We start from the raw sequence: 18,468 nt of genomic DNA, 5'->3' as shown, positions 1-18,468 counted from the left end.
GCAGGCAGGCTTGGATAATAGTGTCTGCACCTTCACCTGCCTGTGCTAGCAGAGAGTGGTGAGCAAGAGCTGAAGCAGTGACGAAGGGTATGTCTACAGTGTGATAAAAGACACACTGCACCGAGTCTCAGAGCCTGGGCTCCAGCCCGAGCCTGAATGTCTATACTGCAATTTTATAGCCCCACAGCCCAAGCCCCATGAGCCTGAGTCAGGCAACTCAGGTCAGCCATGGCCTCGCTGTGGGTCTTCTCTTCTCTCAACTAAACAAACCCAGTATTTCCAATCTTTCCTCTTAGGCCATGTTTTCTAGACCTTTAATCATTTTTGTTGCTCTCCTCTCAACTTTCTCCAGTTTGCCCACATCTTTCCCAAAATCTGGTGCCTAAAACTGCACACAATCCTTCAGTTGAGGCTTTAATGCTGAGTAGAGTGGAAGAATTACTTCTCGTATTTTTGCTTACAACACTTCTGCTAATACATCCAAGAATGATGTTTGCTTTTTTTTGCAACAGTATTACATTGTTGACTCATATTTAGTTTGTGATCCACTATAATGCCCAAATCCTTTTCTGCAGAACTCCTTCCTATGCAGTCATTTCCCATTTTTATTTGTGCAATTGATTATTCCTTCCTAAGTATAGCATTTTGCATTTGTCCTTTTTGAATTTCATCCTATTTAGTTTCTCAACCATTTCTCCTGTTCGTGAAGATAATTTTCTTGCATGATCAGACAACAAAAGACCATGGGTCTAATTCTCAATTTTGCTAAGCCCCTTTTGCACCACTCTGGCAGTTGAAAGAGGGTTCACCATAGGTATAAAATACATTTGTACCCACTTTAAGGCACTTTAGGCTGCCAGAGCAATGTAAGTGAGCCTTAACGTAACTACGAAAAAGGCCCTAAAATCTCATTCAAGGTTGCACTCTTCAGAGTAAGGGCAGGTCTATGCAAAAAAGGCTGCATTGGCGCAGCTGCACCCATGCTGCGGTGTTGCTATAGTGCTTTAGTGATCTCCCGTCGGCAGAGTTAATCCACTTTCCTGAGAGGTGGTAGCTATGTTGACCGGAGAAGTTCTCCCACTGACACAGTGCTGTCAGCATGTGGGGGTTAAGGTTGGTATAACTATGTTGCTCAGCGGGGTGGATTTTTCACACTCTGAGCAATGTAGTTATACCAGCGTAGGTCTGTAGTGTACACCTGGCCTCAGGGATTAGGTGTGCAAGAAACTAGAGATTGATTTTCTCTCACCGTGGAGGCCTATGTCGAGCAGTTAACCCTCTTTGTGCTCATGCATAGCCTCCGTTCAGATTTGCAATGGAACACAACAACCTTGGTTGCAGGATCAAGGGCTTGAAGTGTGGCTGATAAGTCATGTTAAAAATGGCATTGTGGCTCTCCATGTTAACTACAGAGCAAATCTGATCAGTTTACAAATAAAAAGATTTTTTTTCCTAACTGCCACTGCACACTGGACTTGGGATCTGAAATTTAAGCTGGGTACTTCTTGATCACCAAGAATAAAGAACTTGCTCACCAAACTCTGCCCTCACTTACACCTCCGCAACCTCATTGTCTTAAAATTATGCCCCCAGCTATCCCAGTCTGACTCCATGTCTCTGATGGAATTGCAAACGTAACTTAGTTCCTGCGACTGGAACTTAGTTAACAGTTCTATTGATACAAACCAGAACTGAATCCGGCTCACTTAGCTGTGTTTGATCTTTAGGGCCAATAGGAGAATAAAGCACTTTCATTTTGTCACTAAAATCAGCACATCTAAACTCCGGATACTAAAAGAAAGCAGATCCATTGACTCATGTTGCCCTCGCACACTGGTAATTACTGGTAATTTTTTTCTGTATTCGCTTCTCTTTTTTTCTTTCTTTCTTTTTTAAGTAGACTTTGGAGGAAGTAGCTTCTATGATCATCAGGCTCAAGATCTCTGACTCAGAAATGAATAACCTTACAGACTATTGACCTGAAAAGCTATTCAGCACCCAGCCTGGAACAAAAGAGGAAAGGTTATGTCACCAAAGTAAAATACATGCTGTGAATGCAAAGTTGGAAATTAAAGCAGGTGGAAAATAAAAACTGAAACGACCATGTTTACTGAGCTATGCAAAGCTCCTACCCCCGTCCTTGCATTGCTAAGGATCGTCTGCCCACTCCAGTAAAATGCTTGCAAATGGAAATCTGTGAAATTATCAATTTATCTGCATTAATCACCTCAAAATGTAGATTAGTTTGATTTCATTTAAAAATGCCTCTTCACTGAGAATTCATTTATTTAATGTAAAAAGCAAAGGAGTACTTGTGGCACCTTAGAGACTAACAAATTTATTTGAGCATAAGCTTTCGTGAGCTACAGCTCACTTCATCGGATGCTGTAGCTCATGAAAGCTTATGCTCAAATAAATTTGTTAGTCTCTAAGGTGCCACAAGTACTCCTTTGCTTTTTGTGAATACAGACTAACGCGGCTGCTACTCTGAAACCTTTATTTAATGTGTTTTTCAGCAAATCTAGTGATAATGTAGTTGAAAAGTGTCAGATGCATAACTTGGAGGGTGAAGTTCTTGGTTTAGTGTAGAAAAACTGAAGTGTAAAACTGGAGAGACAAAGTGGGTGAGGTAGTATCATTTATTGGACCAACTTCCGTTGGTGAGAGAGACAAGGCAGTGGCACTGTAAGCATCTCCCACTGTGGCCCCTAGCAAAGTGCCTCAATCCTGATGTGAGAGGTTGCGTTCAGTTATATGCTTTCAGTTCCAAAGGGTTCTGCTTTTGTTCCCTTCCACTTGGTTTTTGTGCCTGCTTAATCATTACAAAACAAGTCTTGAGCAAGAAATAGTCTGTTCTCATGATAGAAAGCACATTTAAAGAAAATGAAATCTCTGCATAGGGAACTTCTCCAGTTGACCGCTGGATCCTTGACTTTATAAAGCACGCGAGAACCTTTGCTACATCCAGACTTGGTAAACTTGGTCTGTGCTCTGTTGTCCTCAGCCTGGTCCGTAAGTGCAAAGAAGGAGTACTGTCTCAGGATCACAGCAATTTAACAGGTAATTTGCATATATGCTACGTGTATTGACTTATCTTACTTTCTCTGTTTTTCTCTATTTCTGCCCCCTCGTACATTTAGTGCAGTGAAGGGTGCAGGGTCAACAGTCCCAAAGACAGAAGTGACATCTCCTATCCATAACAAAATAGACACAACGGCTCAGTGAGCTTCCTTCACATTGCCCTGCTCAATGGGACTCCACGCTATCCCAGAGGGAGCACCTCATGGGATAAGCGGGGGGTTAAATTTATATGGCTTATTCTGTTCTTGGTCTTGACCAATAAGGGGGTCCAGTGGTGAGTATGATAGCTGCTCTTCTCTTTTAAAGATCTAGGAGTAAACGTTGGAAATGATCGGAAAGCAGATTCACAAATACTGGGCATACTTAACTGGTTTTCATAGAGTAATATTATTTGTGACTATTTGGAGGAATATTTCAAATATTGATTAAAATGTTTGTGTAGTGAGGTGGTGTGGCCTCCCTCCTGCTCAGCTGGGGCCAAGACACCAGAGGAGGCAGACGGACCCAGCTCGCTCCCGGCCACCAACCCTGCTGCTGAGCCCAGTGAACTTACTGCTGCCACAGACCTGTCAGGACTGCAGTGGGCCACCTATCCAGAGGAGGCTGGGTACTCCAGGTACACCCCGAGGGGAGAGGAGGGGAGGGGAGGGGAGGGGAGGGGAGGAAGTGGCCCAGGGACAGCCAACCTTAGTCTGGCTATAACTCTACCTGAGGGACAATCAGCGTGTTGTGGCTGGGATCCCTCTGACTCAGTGGTGGACCATTCCACTACTCTTAAGGCTCCGGGTTGGGGACCGGTGGAGTAGGGTGGGACCAGACCCCACCTGCCACCCCACTCCTGGGGTGGCAGCCTCCCCTCGCCAGGTCCAGCAGCCTGGGTTTGTTGGTTGTCCGCTGGAGGTAGGACGCCTGACCCCTGGGTTTTCTCTGGCTCTGCTGCCAGAGCCCAGAGCTAATTAACTGCTGGCTGGTTCTGGCTCTGCTACAAGAGCCCAGAACTCATTGACCGCTGGGTGGGCTTTTGGCTGTATCATGAAGCCAGGGCTGATTGATGCCTGGATTTGCTCTGGTTCTGTAACGAGAGCCCAGAGCGAATTGACTACTAGGCTGCTCTGTCTCTGCACCAACAGACCAGAGCTGAGTGATTTCTGTGTTTACCCTATCTCTGCCTCCAGAGGCCAGAGCTAATTGACTGCTGGGATTGCTCCGCCCTGGGCTGATGGGTTTGGAGCGACTTAATGCCAGTGTTGGCCCTGCCCCAAGGGCCCCAGGCCATAGACTAAGGTGGACGCAGTCCATGCTTGTAGGGCCTGAGCACCCTAGACGGTGGGCTGCACAGGACGCTAACGCCTATGCTAATTCCCCTGATACTAGGTGGAGGCCCCGACAACAAAGTGAGGCGGTGTGGCCTCCCTCCGACCCAGAGGGGAAGGGACAACGGCACCACCACTACACTTTGCAATTCTGTAAATTTACCATGAAAGTTCTACTCTCTCTAAATATTGAAACTGATTCTCCACTGCCTTGCACCATAGCTGTCATTTTACCCCTCTGCAATGTGAGTGTTCCACAATGCCACGGCTGTGAGTGGAGAATTCTGTTTTGGTATACATTTTACATTCTGCACATGTGGAAATGACAAGATGCAAGGCAGTGGAGAATCAGGCCCACTGGATACATATTTGTGTGGGGAGAAAGCATAGGCACAGACACAGGACCTGCTGTGTGCCTGTGCCATTCCTTTGAGCTCTTCAAAGATCCTGGATTGTGATGGGAAGAAAGTAATACATTGTGTTATATGACATCCGTTTTATATCTTTTGCAGTTTAAGATGCTAACAGTGGGCAGTGTTTTACTGCTTCTGGTAGCAGCGTCTGTTGCCAACATAGGCAAGGATCCTACTCTTGATTCAGACTGGGAACGCTGGAAGACAATCTACCAAAAGCAGTACAGCAGTGAGGTAATTATCTTTGCATTCTAAATATTTATTTTTATGGTATATTGCACTAAACACTCATAGGCAGAACCATACCCACTACTACCTGGTTGATTCTTTTTACTGGTTAATAATTTAGTGGCCAAGACAAACAGAAGAACTGAATAGAGTTCTGGAGACTGAAATGTTCAACATCATGGTATATCTGGATTAAATATGATCATGAGCAGCTCCACAACGATTTATTAGTGATATCCGAACTGTGGTAAGGGTCACTTACACTTCCAGCTGAAGGTTGCTTCAATGTGCCTACAAAGTGCAGCTCAAGAGTTTGTGTTTCTAATAAGCTAATTTACATTCTTGGACTATACCACAAGTGGAGAGAAACATTCTTAATATTTTTCATCCAAAGCAATTATGTTTTGATCTGATTTCCTCAAATTCCTGTAAGGAAAAAAATAACTTTACTCACTCTCAATCTGGTGTATATTTCCTGCCCATGGAAATTACCAGAAAGAAGCAGAGTGCTCCACAATATTTAAAAATTGTAATTACATTGTCCATGCTCGACAATTTAATGAGAACTGAACCCATTTTTTGCCTTATGAAAAATTTTCATTTCAAATGATTCATTTGATATTTTTCAATTTGTCACCTGAAAATTTTGAAACAAAAAATGTTCATTGTGTCAGATTAATTTTGAGATTTTTGTTGTGGTTTTAAAAAAACTAAAAATTAGTCAAACTTTTGAAACGTCTGATTTTAGTTTTTTCCCTTTTCTCTATTTCTCTATTTATTTATTTATTTTTGCTACTGAATGTAATAATGAAAGATATCTTTTTTCTTTCCACTTTTTACTCTTTCGTTTTTTCCTTTCTCTACTCTGTAACTTGGCAAAACTTCTCCAACTTTGGAAAAGCTAGAATAGCATATTTCATTTTTCCTTTTGCCATTATGTAACTGTTGTAAAATGGAAGAAGTTAAAAAAGTTAGAGTAGAAAAGGGAAAAAGGAAAACTTGGGAGTCCTCTTTTCCCCAAACTATACATTATTCATCTTATTGTGGCAATAAGGGAAAAAAAGAAGAAAAGACAGTGAAAATGTTAGAAGAAAAACAAAACAAAATGAAATTTCTATTTAAAATTAAACAAAAAAATGTAGTTTCACTGGGAAATTTCCCACTGGAAAATAATCACAAAAACAATTTATCCTGCCAAAAAAATTAATTTTTTATTAACCTGATTTTTGTGGCCAAAAAATGTTCCCATTTCTTTCATTATTTCAGGAGGAAGAGCTTTCCAGGCGCTTGATCTGGGAAAAAACCCTGAAAATTGTTACAGTTCATAACTTGGAAGAGTCAAAGGGAATGCATTCATACACAATGGCCATGAATGGCTTTGCAGACATGGTAAATTTCCTCATGCTACTTTGTTCTCAAATTATGTAGTGACATTTTAATCTAGGCGTTATTATTTCAAGCTCTTTTTTTTTAAAGAAGTAATAATAATTGTAAAAAGATTTTCCCTCACCTTGGTCAGGATTGCTAGTGTAATTAATTACACTAACTAGTTACCTGTATTCTGATTACTTTTAAAAGTAAATGATCAAAAGTAATATGATCCTGAGGAGGTACATGGGCGCAGAGGGTAGTAACATAGTTCAATGGCTAGGACACTGGATTGGGAATCAAGAGATCTAGATTCTGTTAACAATCCTGCCACTGAATAGCTGTGTAGCCTTAGACACCTGTAAAATGAGGATAATACTTACCTTCCTTTGCACTGTGCTTTGAGATCCTCAAGTAAAAAGAGCAGAGAATTGTTAAAGGAGTGGGCTTTGGATCAAGCCCCATTGAATAAGGAGGTGCCATTTTACACAGCCACTCTTTATAGTATATCTACAGTTTAAATCTTAGACGGTTTCTGCCATGTATTTGTCAACTGCTACAAAGTTGGCCAATTAGGGCACTTGCCTGACAGCAGTATGACCAGTTACTGATTTAATATACTCTATTCCTTTTTTAATTTTTATTTTAACAGACATCTGAGGAAGTAACAGCTACAATGACAGGGCTCAGGGTATCCGACTCAGAAATGGATAACCTTACAGTTGATTGGCCTCGAGAAAGTATTCAGGATCAGGGCCCAGACTGCATAGATTGGAGGAAGAGTGGTTATGTCACCAATGTAAAGAACCAGGTGCGAACTCAGAGGTGGAAATTACAGTAGGTGGAGAATGAATATTGCAAGCTACATAATTGCAGAGTAGTGCAAATCTCCCACCCCCTTCCTCACATTGCTGAGGAAGAACTGCATGGTCACAGCAATACAATGTTTTGTAAGTGACATTCTATGAAAATATCTATATATCTGCATTATCCATGTCAACATGTAATTTATTTTATGCAAAAAACATGTCTCTTGCTTTGAAGTTGTTCATTCAATTTAATTTATTTTTTAAATAACTTTAGCATTAATGTAGGTGAAAAGAGTCATTAACAAAAGCAGGGAATTAAATTCTTTGCTCTTATACAGAGAAGACAGAGTACAGTATAGGCAATGGCAATGCAAGCTTCTCCCCCGCTGACCTCCTACCAACATGCATCAGCCCTGATCTGAAAGGAGAGGGGATGGTTGATCTCAGTATCAAACATGGAAGTGTTTTTTGTGGGGTGGACACCTATCAGCTAGGAACTGGACCGAGGTCACTAAACTCAATGGCACTGATTTGCACTACACCCGAGCAGTGCTTGAATGTAGTGAAGAGTGGTGGTTGCAGGGAGATAGTTGTGCCACCTTGAATCAGGACTGCTGGATCCTGCTCTAATTTATGTTGTTGTGTAAAGGATGGCACTGAAGGAATAAGACCCTTTATGCATAGGATCATTAGCCATACTGGAGTTCAGCTCCACTACGCTGCCTCTTGCCCCTTTCATGGGGTTGGGGAGGCAGCTATACCATCCAGCTCTTCATCAGCAGACATTCCTCCTACACAAGGAGAATTCTTTGTTGAAAATCTCTGGCTGGTTTAAGGCCGCTTTGTGCTGCAAAAGAACCTGGGGAATCTGGCCCAATTCACATAAGACACTGAATAGCCATTGCACAGAAAAAAAAATGTCACTGTTGCCATTGACTGGATTTTAACTGTCATCTGAAAAGCTGCATAACCCATTTTCAACTATCATTGAAGACTTATCATTCCAGTACTTAATGTATCCAATTCATACTGCTTCATGGGTTGGGTTAGCAAAAATTGTTATCAAACTCATTTTATGGAAGCTATATGTCTCCAAGAATTGCAAGTAGACTAGCTATATTTACTTCTCAGTCCATTAAAGATACCTATCTCACAACTGCATTGTGTCCCTCACTCTTCTCTCACTTATGCTGCTGTAAATCAGGAATAATGCCGGTGGAGTTACCTCAGTGTTGCTGTCTTAAATGTATAATTAAACTATGAATGACACCTGCCATAACGTTTCTCCTTTTTTGTTGTTGTTGAACCTTACAATGTGCCACAGGGATCTTGTGGTTCTTGTTGGGCTTTCAGTGCCGTGGGGGCCTTGGAAGGACAACTGAAGAAGAAAACAGGGCGTTTGGTGTCACTTAGTCCCCAGAACCTAGTAGACTGCTCCTGGAGATATGGCAACCATGGTTGCAATGGAGGCTTTATGACTAAAGCTTTCAGATATGTTATGAACAACCGTGGCATTGACTCAGAAACGTCGTATCCATATGAAGGTCAGGTGAGTATCACCTTAGCCAGAGCTGTTTCTTTGGGGAGGAAAAACATTGGAAAAGTCTGTATTTTACCATAAACTGTTTTATCTAAAAGACAAATCAGGGGGAGGACTCAAACCTCTACTTTATACTATGGTTATATTAACATATTAATATATTTGGGTTTTTTCCTTCTTGCTTGCTGCATATTTTAACTCAATTTAAACACACAGTGATGTCTTTTTTTAACATCATCTAGAAAAAATTAGGGCCTTGAATATTCCACAATTTTATGGCTGCAAAATTTGCAGCAGAATCCATTCCTTACCACAGATCTGGGTTCCAGAATATAAACTTTCATTTAACAACAACAACAACAAAATTCTATATGTTTATAAAAACCTTCCAAACAGGACCCAAGTGTAATCCTAATACCGTGTTGTCTTCCTGAGTCTGCAGAGTGCTTGAAAGAACAATTCCCAGAGAAGTGTGAACCACTTCATTCATAATTATGGCAATTTAAATAAGCATTAACTATTTCACTGTTGATTATTTTAGCAAACATATGTAGCTAATATGCTTTTTTCACAATCTTCAACTGTTTCCCACAACTTTTGGAGTGTCCAAATCCCAAAGCTGTTCACTAGCCAGCTGCCAACACTTCCAGCTTCCTATTGACAACTTCTACCATGCAATTATGTGATATTAATTTAAAAAAACCAAACACTGTTGCATACTGAAAACTGAAAATGCAGTGGGGGAGCCAAATAAACTGGACCTCATTTTCCACTGCCTTGCACCTTGTGTAGTCATTTGCAACTGTTCGAAGTCAATGCAAATTGGGTGTACAGTGATGTCCTTTTGATCTGGTAGAATTGTATGCCAACTTAATACTGACTTTGCACAGGTATAGATGACTACAGAAGACAGGCATGATACTGCTCTATGTTGCCCTGGTGTAAACCAACAGTAAATTCACTGAAGTCAGGAGAGTTACTCTTGTTTAAAACTCGTGTGAGAGCAGAAACAAGCTTGGTGCAAAGCACTGGAAAATCAATAAGATTGAATTTAATATTTAAATAAACACCAGGGATATTGTACTATTGTCTAGTATATTTTCATATTTAAAGGAGCACCATCTACCTGAATTCTATTCAATTTAATATAATGATAAGATCAGATAAGCTAGCTGCATGAGGCCACCTGCCAATTTTTGTGGTTTTGCAATCATTTTCCTATTTTTTAAAAATGCTTTTTGTCAGTCTTGTTGCTCTGTGAAAGATTCACACAAACAACAGGGGTAACTGACTATACAGGGCAAACTGTGAAACAGACTACACATAAAGAGCTGACAAATGTGCAAAGCAAACAAACTGTAAAATAGAAAAAAATCTTTTTTTCTGAGATCTTTTACAATTATAGTAATTTCAGGTGTTACCTTTTGTAACAACGGGTTTAAAACAATTCGGACAGAAGAGCGATTGTTTTGAAGTTGACATTGTTCATTTAATTAAATTGTATCAAACACCACATTTTGAATGTTACCTGTATTTGTGGCAACATTTTCAGTGTCAGTGCCACAGAAAGTAGGAAACCATGCCACTGAATCAGAATTTATATCCATCCTGTTCAGGGGGCCCTGGAAATAATGGTGCCATTTCATATACCAGCATACCACAGAGTCAGATAATTTTGTAATATATTGGCTAATACATATATTCTGTACTGGCATTTACTGGATGGAGTGTGTCAAGCTAGTACATGTGTGTACAGTGAACAAGTTGTTCGCAGTGGTGTTGTAGCTGTGTTGGTCCCATGATAAATTGTTAATTGCCCACTTCCTCTTCATGTGTTAACTCCCTATCCTTAACAATCTCTTTCACCATGTATTTAGCTGTGACATTCTAATTACCTTTCCCAGACCTGGAGAAGAGCTCTGTGTGGCTCAAAAGTTTGTTTCTTTCACCAACAGAAGTTGGTCCAATAAAAGATATTACCTCACTTACTGTGTACAGTGAAAAAGTAAGTTCTATTTTCTGGGATGAGCTAAATTACTGGAAAGGAACTAAAACACACAAACAGATCTGAATAAACCAGTATGTTATATACCTCTGGGCTGTTACAGGATTCTGTTAATTAATGAAGATGATAATATAACTTGGCATTAACTTACTTGCCATACTTATTGTGCCCTTATATCTCTGTCTGCCACCTTCTACAGAACAAGAATTGCCGTTATAAAACTTCTGGACGGGCTGCCACCTGTGTCAGCTATAAAAGCATACCTAAGGGAAATGAAACTTATCTTGAAAGGACAGTGGCTTCAGTGGGACCAGTATCTGTTGCTATAGATGCAAGTTTGAGATCCTTCCATCAATACCACAGTGGTAAGCAGTTTTCTCTTTCCCTGTATTTTCTGAGACCTAAATAGTTCTTAACAAAATTAGAGACAAAGACCCTGAATCAACAAAACACAAACCTAACTTCAAGCATGTGAATAGCTCCACTGAAATGAACAGAACTAATTGTCACGGTTCAGGGCAACTGCATCTGTATTTTTCCTCAATGGTCTAGCAAGGGTACCATTCTCAGGCTTCCAGCTCCCCAGCCATTGCCTCTCTTGGGTGCAGACACATGTCTCTCTCCCTTCTTACTGGGTTATTTCCAGGATGCACACAGTTCCCTGCCTTCACTTAATTATTCCCAGAAGAAATAGGCTCCCCAACCATACCTGCTTGCTTTCTCTTCAGAGACTGATAACAGAATTTCAGAGTAGCAGCCGTGTTAGTCTGTATCTGCAAAAAGAAAAGGAGTACTTGTGGCACCTAAGGCACCTACTTCTTGATAACAGAATGATTGTCAAAAGTTATAAGTACCACACAGTTCTTCCTATGCAAGCCTATTTTATTCTTACAGTAAAAAGCATTACAGAGAAAACACATAAAAAACAATAAAAGAACCTACATGCATATTAATAAGCTCACCAGAATTCACCCCAACAACCCTAACATAGATTCTGGCAGAAGCAGTCATTCAGATTCTGACCCAAGTGGATTCCTTGGGCTACAAGTTCATCACAGCTTCAGCTCAGAACAAGTGCTCTCAGAATGTGTTTAGTCCACTTTTTATAAGGTGCAGTGTCCTTCATCTGGAGTTTCCAAGAGTAGGTAACTGGTCTCTCCCCAGGGTGTAGCTTCAATAGGCAAGCTCAGGAGGGGATAATTTGTATTTCCCTCCTCTCAAGTACAGTCTAGGAAATTCACTTTACAAGTAGTGTTCCAAAAAGTATTTTGAAGTTCCATACAATCCCACAATAGTGCATACATATTTGCATTTTTAATACAACTCCAAATATGTTAAACATAATTCAGTAAGGTTTAACTTAATTCAATAAAGTTTGTACATGTCAGTCTGTCACACTGCTCACATGCCTAAAGTGAAGTACATGCTAGTAAGTGGTTTGCTGATTCAGGGTCGAAGAGCAGCCCTGGAAAATTTAAGGGGTGAGTTGATTATATTCTGTAAATATCTACATGGGGAATAAACATTTAATAATGGGCTATTCAAACTAGCAGGAAAAGGTATAACAAGATCCAATGACTAGAAGATGAAGCTAGACCAATTCAGACTGGAAAGAAGACATGCATTTTTAAGTGAGTGTAATTAACTATTGGAACAACTTATCAAGGGTCATGGTGGATTCTTCATCATGGACCATTTTTAAATCAAGATTGGATTTTTTTTTTTTAAAGATATGCCCTAGGAATTATTCTGAGGAAGTTTTACAACCTGTGTTATACAAGAAGTCAGACTAGATAATCACAGTGATTCCTTCTGGCCTTGGAATCTATGACTCTATTAAATTATTGGGGGTGGGGAAACATCCTACTTAGAAATAATTCTGCTGATATACTAGGGGCTCTCTGACTTGAGGAAAAGATGTAAGGAAACCAATCAATCGTCTTCCTGTGTGTGCTCCAGCAGTGAGAGAAGCTTGTGAACTTAAAAAAATTCATCTTAACATCTGGTCCTGCAAAGCCGATTTAGAAGTAGATCCATCAACTTCACATAAGAAAGGATTACAGGGTCAGATTCCCAAATTGTTTTTGATTAGACTATGGCCCAACTTTATTATCATGCACATTGTGTAAAGAGTTGTCACTTTGGATGGGCTATCACCAGCAGGAGAGTGAATTTGTGTGGGGGGGTGGAGGGTGAGAAAACCTGGATTTGTGCTGGAAATGGCCCACCTGATGATCACTTTAGATAAACTATTACCAGCTGGACAATGGGGTGGGAGGAGGTATTTTTTCATATTCTCTGTGTATATATAAAGTCTGCTGCAGTTTCCACGGCATGCATCTGATGAAGTGAGCTGTAGCTCACGAAAGCTCATGCTCAAATAAATTGGCTAGTCTCTAAGGTGCCACAAGTACTCCTTTTCTTTTTGCGAATACAGACTAACACGGCTGTTACTCTGAAACCTCCATTTACAGCATTGGTGAAACAGTATATCCTGTACCTGTGAGGTTCAGGTTTCCAAAACAGCAACCCATTGACCTGTTACCTGTTTTAGGAAAACGGTTTCAAAATCAAATGCAGATTTGCCAATTGTATCTTTATTCTGTTTTATATCATTTTTACATCTCTCTTTTAAATGATTTAGAAACCTTAAGTGGTATATATAGTTAACCTATGCAACCATTGGTTTTTTTGAACTGTCACCCTTGTCCTCCCTCCCCACTTCTGTCCTACAGTTATATACTCATTCATTAGCTCTTGTTTTAAATTAGGCCACAGTCCAGCAATGAGCTCCACATGGGTGTACCTTTGTACTTGTGTGGAACTCATTGCAGAATTGGGGCTTTAGACTGTAACCTCTTTGGGACAGAGACTTTGTCTTCCTATGCATTTATACAATGCCTATCACAGGAGCACAATGCTCCTGATTGGGGCTTCTGGGCACTGCTGTTTCATAAATAAATAAATAAAACATTTTCAGGTGTGTACTACGACTCAGAATGCAGTTCCTCACGTTTAAACCATGCCGTTCTTGTTGTGGGATATTGTGTGGACAAAGGTGTGCCATACTGGCTCGTCAAAAACAGGTAAGGATGAGTTTTCTTTAATTAAAATACCTTTACTAAAAATTCTTTAAAATATAATTTCATCTTAAAGAATTGGTTTAGTACTTTACAAGGACAGCATCAAAATAAATAAAATATGTTTTAAAAGTCTTTAACTGTTCTGTTAGCCATATCTCTGATTATTAAAAATAAAAGAATATTTTAAAATTCTAATTTACTTTTCACTATTAATTCTGTTTAGGTTTTGCACATGACAGGCAGCTTGACACAAACTAGTTTAGTTAATTTCATTCCCTTTCTCTAATCAGTTTTGCTTTCTGATTCTCATGGACCAGCACAAGGTTAAAGACTTTGAGTTTCAAAAACAGAGAGGAATAGTTCATTCCAGAAGACAAGTGTATACATTTAATTTTACTTGAAATTTCACTGAACTTTTTCAATTACAAAAACATGTATTCATATGATTTATTATAGACCTAGATTTTGGCCCTGAACTCTGACATTATGTTTTTTAAATGATTTCCAATGCGTAATAATTTTGATGTATTGCTGGACTAGTGGCCTGCAAAGAGGAAATAAATACATTGTGTGGGTCTGAAGTAAAATATGAGATAATTCTGCAAATTTCTCAAATGCAAACCAGACAGATAATAATTATGAAACTAATGGGCATGCCCGGTACTCTTTTCAAAAAGGTTGTGGAAGTCTTTTCCCCATTTTTAGTCTTTCTTTGAGTGTGGATGTGAGCTTATTACCATTACCCAACTATTGAGCTTTAACAGGGTATCTGTGTTCTGACAAAGATAACAATTATGTGTTTATTGATACATCCCTATCTGCAAAGTGAATTCTGGGTATGCTTATTTGTATTTCTTATTATTTATAATACACTTCTAGTGTGCAATGGTTTCAGAGATTCTGAGTTCTAGGAGCACACTTTTATTTTTGCTAAGGCTTATTTATGCTTAATTTAAAATCTTGCTTTTCATGGAGACCTCTCCTTTTATAAAACATTCAGACTCTGATCTGTAAAAGTGCTCTGCATCTCTAGTTTCCACTCAGCCACAACTGAAAAGGAACTGTAACAATTAAATTTTGTGTCAGGAACAGCAGTAACAAGATTTGCCCTGCTAAGATGGTCATACTATAAAAAGTCGATAGGACCCCCCCTCCCAAAACAAAAAATACCAGGGAACCTGTATTAAGATTTAACATTATATATAAAAACACATATATATTTTTTGTTTCTCTTCTGCAGCTGGGGAACCAGATGGGGTGATCAAGGTTATATCCGGATGGCAAAAAACAGGGGCAACCTTTGTGGAATAGCTTCATTTGCCAGCTATCCACTGATGTGAAAAATAGACTTAATCCTGGTGGGCAGGAATGAAGAGTCAAACATGCTTTTAAATTCATTTTGTTCTGAGTTCCCCAAAGAACTGTAGTCTTCAATAAATAAGTCCTGTCTTGAATCATACAAACTTGATGGACCCCAAAAGACCTGTCAAATGCAAGAACAAAAAACTACTGTAAGAAGAATCACTGCTTGCTATATGACAGGTTTCAGAGTAACAGCCGTGTTTAGTCTGTATTCGCAAAAAGAAAAGGAGTACTTGTGGCACCTTAGAGACTAACCAATTTATGTGAGCTGTAGCTCACGAAAGCTTATGCTCAAATAAATTGGTTAGTCTCTAAGGTGCCACAAGTACTCCTTTTCTTTTTGCTTGCTATAAAACTTCATGAGTGCTAGTTATAGCCCTCTTGACATATTGCTTTCATGTTCCCTAACCAGCCTAGAGTTGCTTTCAGAAAATCATCTACACCAACTACTTCAGCCAACTAGTCACATGATACTGGTTCTCCTTGTTTCGTTAAAAGAAGTTAAAAACATATTAGGAAAGCATCTAATATTACTTTCCTATGTAGGCAATTGCTATTGGATTGTAAGATGTTGCATGCATTACTTCCCACAGAAGCTTTAGTTTGTGGTGATCAGTGTCGGTACAATATTGTGTAGATAGCACCAGGACAGTAAAGGACACTTAATTAGAGTGCTTATTTGTGGAAACTTTGATATTTTTGTCCTTTTTTACTAAATAAAAGCAAAACCTGAAAGACAAGGCTTGATAATTGGCTAGTTAAATTTTTAACTTAGATGTTATTGTTTTTTAAATATTGCACAATAAATATTTTTCAAAATACAGGTCACAAAAATAGTTTAAAAAACCCCCCAATTCCATTTCTGGCAAAGAAATGCAGAACGATGAAAAAACAACATGGAATATATTCCTCTCTTAATACTTTCCCTCAGAAATTGCCATATTTATTAGGCTGTCCTTGTGTCTGTCTGTCCTATCGTGTATACACCCTATGAGAGGGACTATCCAATATGATCTAATGTTTTTATGACCCTCTCGTCCTACAGTCTGTAACTATTACAGAATATGAGTCTAATACCATTACACAAGTGTGGGTGTTTTAATGGCTCTGTGCTTTACACACATCCCCATGAGTGGGCTCAGATTCCCCCTCTTCCAGCGAACTGCAACCCCAGTTTCCCTTCCCCAGGCCAGCCTCTGTGAAGTCTAGGATAGCAGCGGGAAGGGGAAAGGTGTGGAGTCTTTGGACATGGCCCTAGGAGGGGTGCAGGAGGCCATGGGGGAAAGCGTGTTGCAAGTGGCGCTGGATGGGAGGCAATGGGGCACGAGGAAGAGCCATTGCACGTGCTGCGACGGGGCAGACAGATGGAGGCGATAGCATGAGAAGAAAAAGAACGAGCCTTTGGCTCTGTCCACACCACAGCGGTGCCCCTGCAGCGCCATAGCATAGGCACTTCCGGCATGGGTGGAAGGGCTTCTCCCACTGCTGTGGTTAATCTGGCTGCGCCAGAGGGTTAGGGCGACCTTAAATCAGAGCACAGGGCGCGAAACTTTTCACGGCCCGGAGCCATGCAGCTCGGGCAATCTAATTTTTCAGCGTAGACCAGGCCTATGTATGTGACCCTAGGGTAGTGGGGAGGCAAAAGTGTGAGGGGAAGAAGGTGCGACGAGCCTTTGCACGTGGCCCCACACAAAGTGGAGGTGGGGGAACAAGGGTACCATAGGGACAGGCGGCAGGCTGTGCACCCTAGCCCCAGGGCGTGGTGAGAAGGGAGCTTCGGGAGGAGCTGGGGTAGGCAGCGCTTGGCACAGGGCCCTTCGCGGAGGGATCAGCGGCGCTGAAGTCAGTTGAGGTGTAAGGCAAAGAGGCGTTGAAGCCTTTGCACACGGCCCCCTGATGGGCGCAAGGAAAGAGTGTGTGTGTGGGGGGGGGGAGCCGGTTACGATGCACACGGCCCCCGTTCCGAGGAAGGCGCGCGCGCGTCGACAGCGTGAGAGGAAAAGGCGGGAAAGCGGTCGGCGCGCGGGCCCCTGCGGGGGGCGGGGCAGGGGACGGTTACTGTGCGCGCGGCGCGGCGCGGCGCGGGCGGGCTCAGGGAGCGGCGGCCGCCGGGCAGCACTAGCGCGGGCCAGGCAAGGGCGGGTCTTTCCCGGGCCAGCGTACGCGGCGCGTTGCGCCCCATGAGGCGGCTCGGATTCCCCCGTCTGCTCCAACGAGGTGCGACCCGTGTTTCCCTGGCCCCCCGCACCCATGGGTCTCAGTTTCCCCACTGGCCGTAACTCCTCTAATTTCAGACTCCCCACACTGCCCCACCCCGGCTCCTTGGGCCCTGCAGAGTCCTGCCTTGGGCCAGTGAGTCTCTTCCCCGTCTGTTTTGGCTAGGGCAGCGTCTGACGCCGAAGGAGCCCTTTAAAGCAGAAACCCAGGTCCTAAGGGCATGGCCGCACTACAGCTAGCATGACCAGATGTCCCGATTTAATAGGGATAGTCCTGATTTTTGGGTCTTTTTCTTATATAGGCCCTTATTACGCCCCACCCACGTCCTGACGTTTCACATTTGCTGTCTGGTCACCCTAGATACAGCGGCACAGCTGCGGGTAGCACCGTAGTGTGGCCGTGCCCTATGCTGATGGGAATGGGCTCTCCCCATCTGTGTGGGTAATCTACCTACCTGAGGGGCGGTAGCTAGGTCAGTGGCAGAATTCTGCCAACCTGCGCAGGGCTGGGCATGGGTGGTTATGCTGATCTAACTAGAGCGCTTAGGGCCGGGGTGGGCAAACTACAGCCTGAGGGTCACATCCGGTCCTCCAGACATTTTAATCTGGCCCTCAAGCTCCCGCCTAGGACTTGCCCCACTCCGTGTGGCTCCTAGAAACAGCAACATGTCCCCCTCGCCAGCTCCTAGGCATAGGGGCGGCCAGGGGACTCTGCATGTTGCTTCCACCCCAAGCGCAGCCCCTGCAGCTCCCATTGGCCAGGAACTGTGGCCAATGGGAGCTGCAGGGGTGGCGCCTGCGGACGGGGCAGCGTGCAGAGGCGCCTCCGTGTAGGAGCTGGAGGGGGGACATGCTGCTGCTGCTTCTGGGCGTTGCTTGAGGTAAGCACCGCCCAGAGCCTGCACCCCTTCCCCCCTCCTGCACCCCAACCCCCTGCCCTAGCCCTGATCCCCCTTACATCCTTCAAACCCCTTGGTCCTAGTGCAGAGCACCCTCCTGCACCCGCAACCCCACCCCAGAGCCTGCACCCCCAGCTGGATACCCCCCCGC

General features: G+C 42.2%; 1 protein-coding gene across 1 annotated transcript; it reads left to right on the top strand.

Moving 5' to 3' along the window:
* Positions 1–2,972: 2,972 nt before the first annotated feature.
* Positions 2,973–15,280, top strand: LOC140902415 (cathepsin K). Its single transcript, XM_073322451.1, has 9 exons — positions 2,973–3,060; positions 3,524–3,697; positions 4,907–5,041; positions 6,302–6,424; positions 7,056–7,214; positions 8,537–8,761; positions 10,957–11,122; positions 13,738–13,843; positions 15,081–15,280. The coding sequence occupies exons 3-9, from the start codon at positions 4,913–4,915 to the stop codon at positions 15,178–15,180; spliced, it is 1,008 nt and encodes a 335-aa protein (XP_073178552.1). The 5' UTR covers positions 2,973–3,060; positions 3,524–3,697; positions 4,907–4,912; the 3' UTR covers positions 15,181–15,280.
* The last annotated feature ends 3,188 nt before the right edge of the window (positions 15,281–18,468 follow it).

Source organism: Lepidochelys kempii, chromosome 24 (genome assembly GCF_965140285.1).
Source record: "Lepidochelys kempii isolate rLepKem1 chromosome 24, rLepKem1.hap1, whole genome shotgun sequence".
NCBI classification, from domain to species: domain Eukaryota; kingdom Metazoa; phylum Chordata; order Testudines; family Cheloniidae; genus Lepidochelys; species Lepidochelys kempii.
This window is presented reverse-complemented; position numbering and strand designations above follow the sequence as displayed.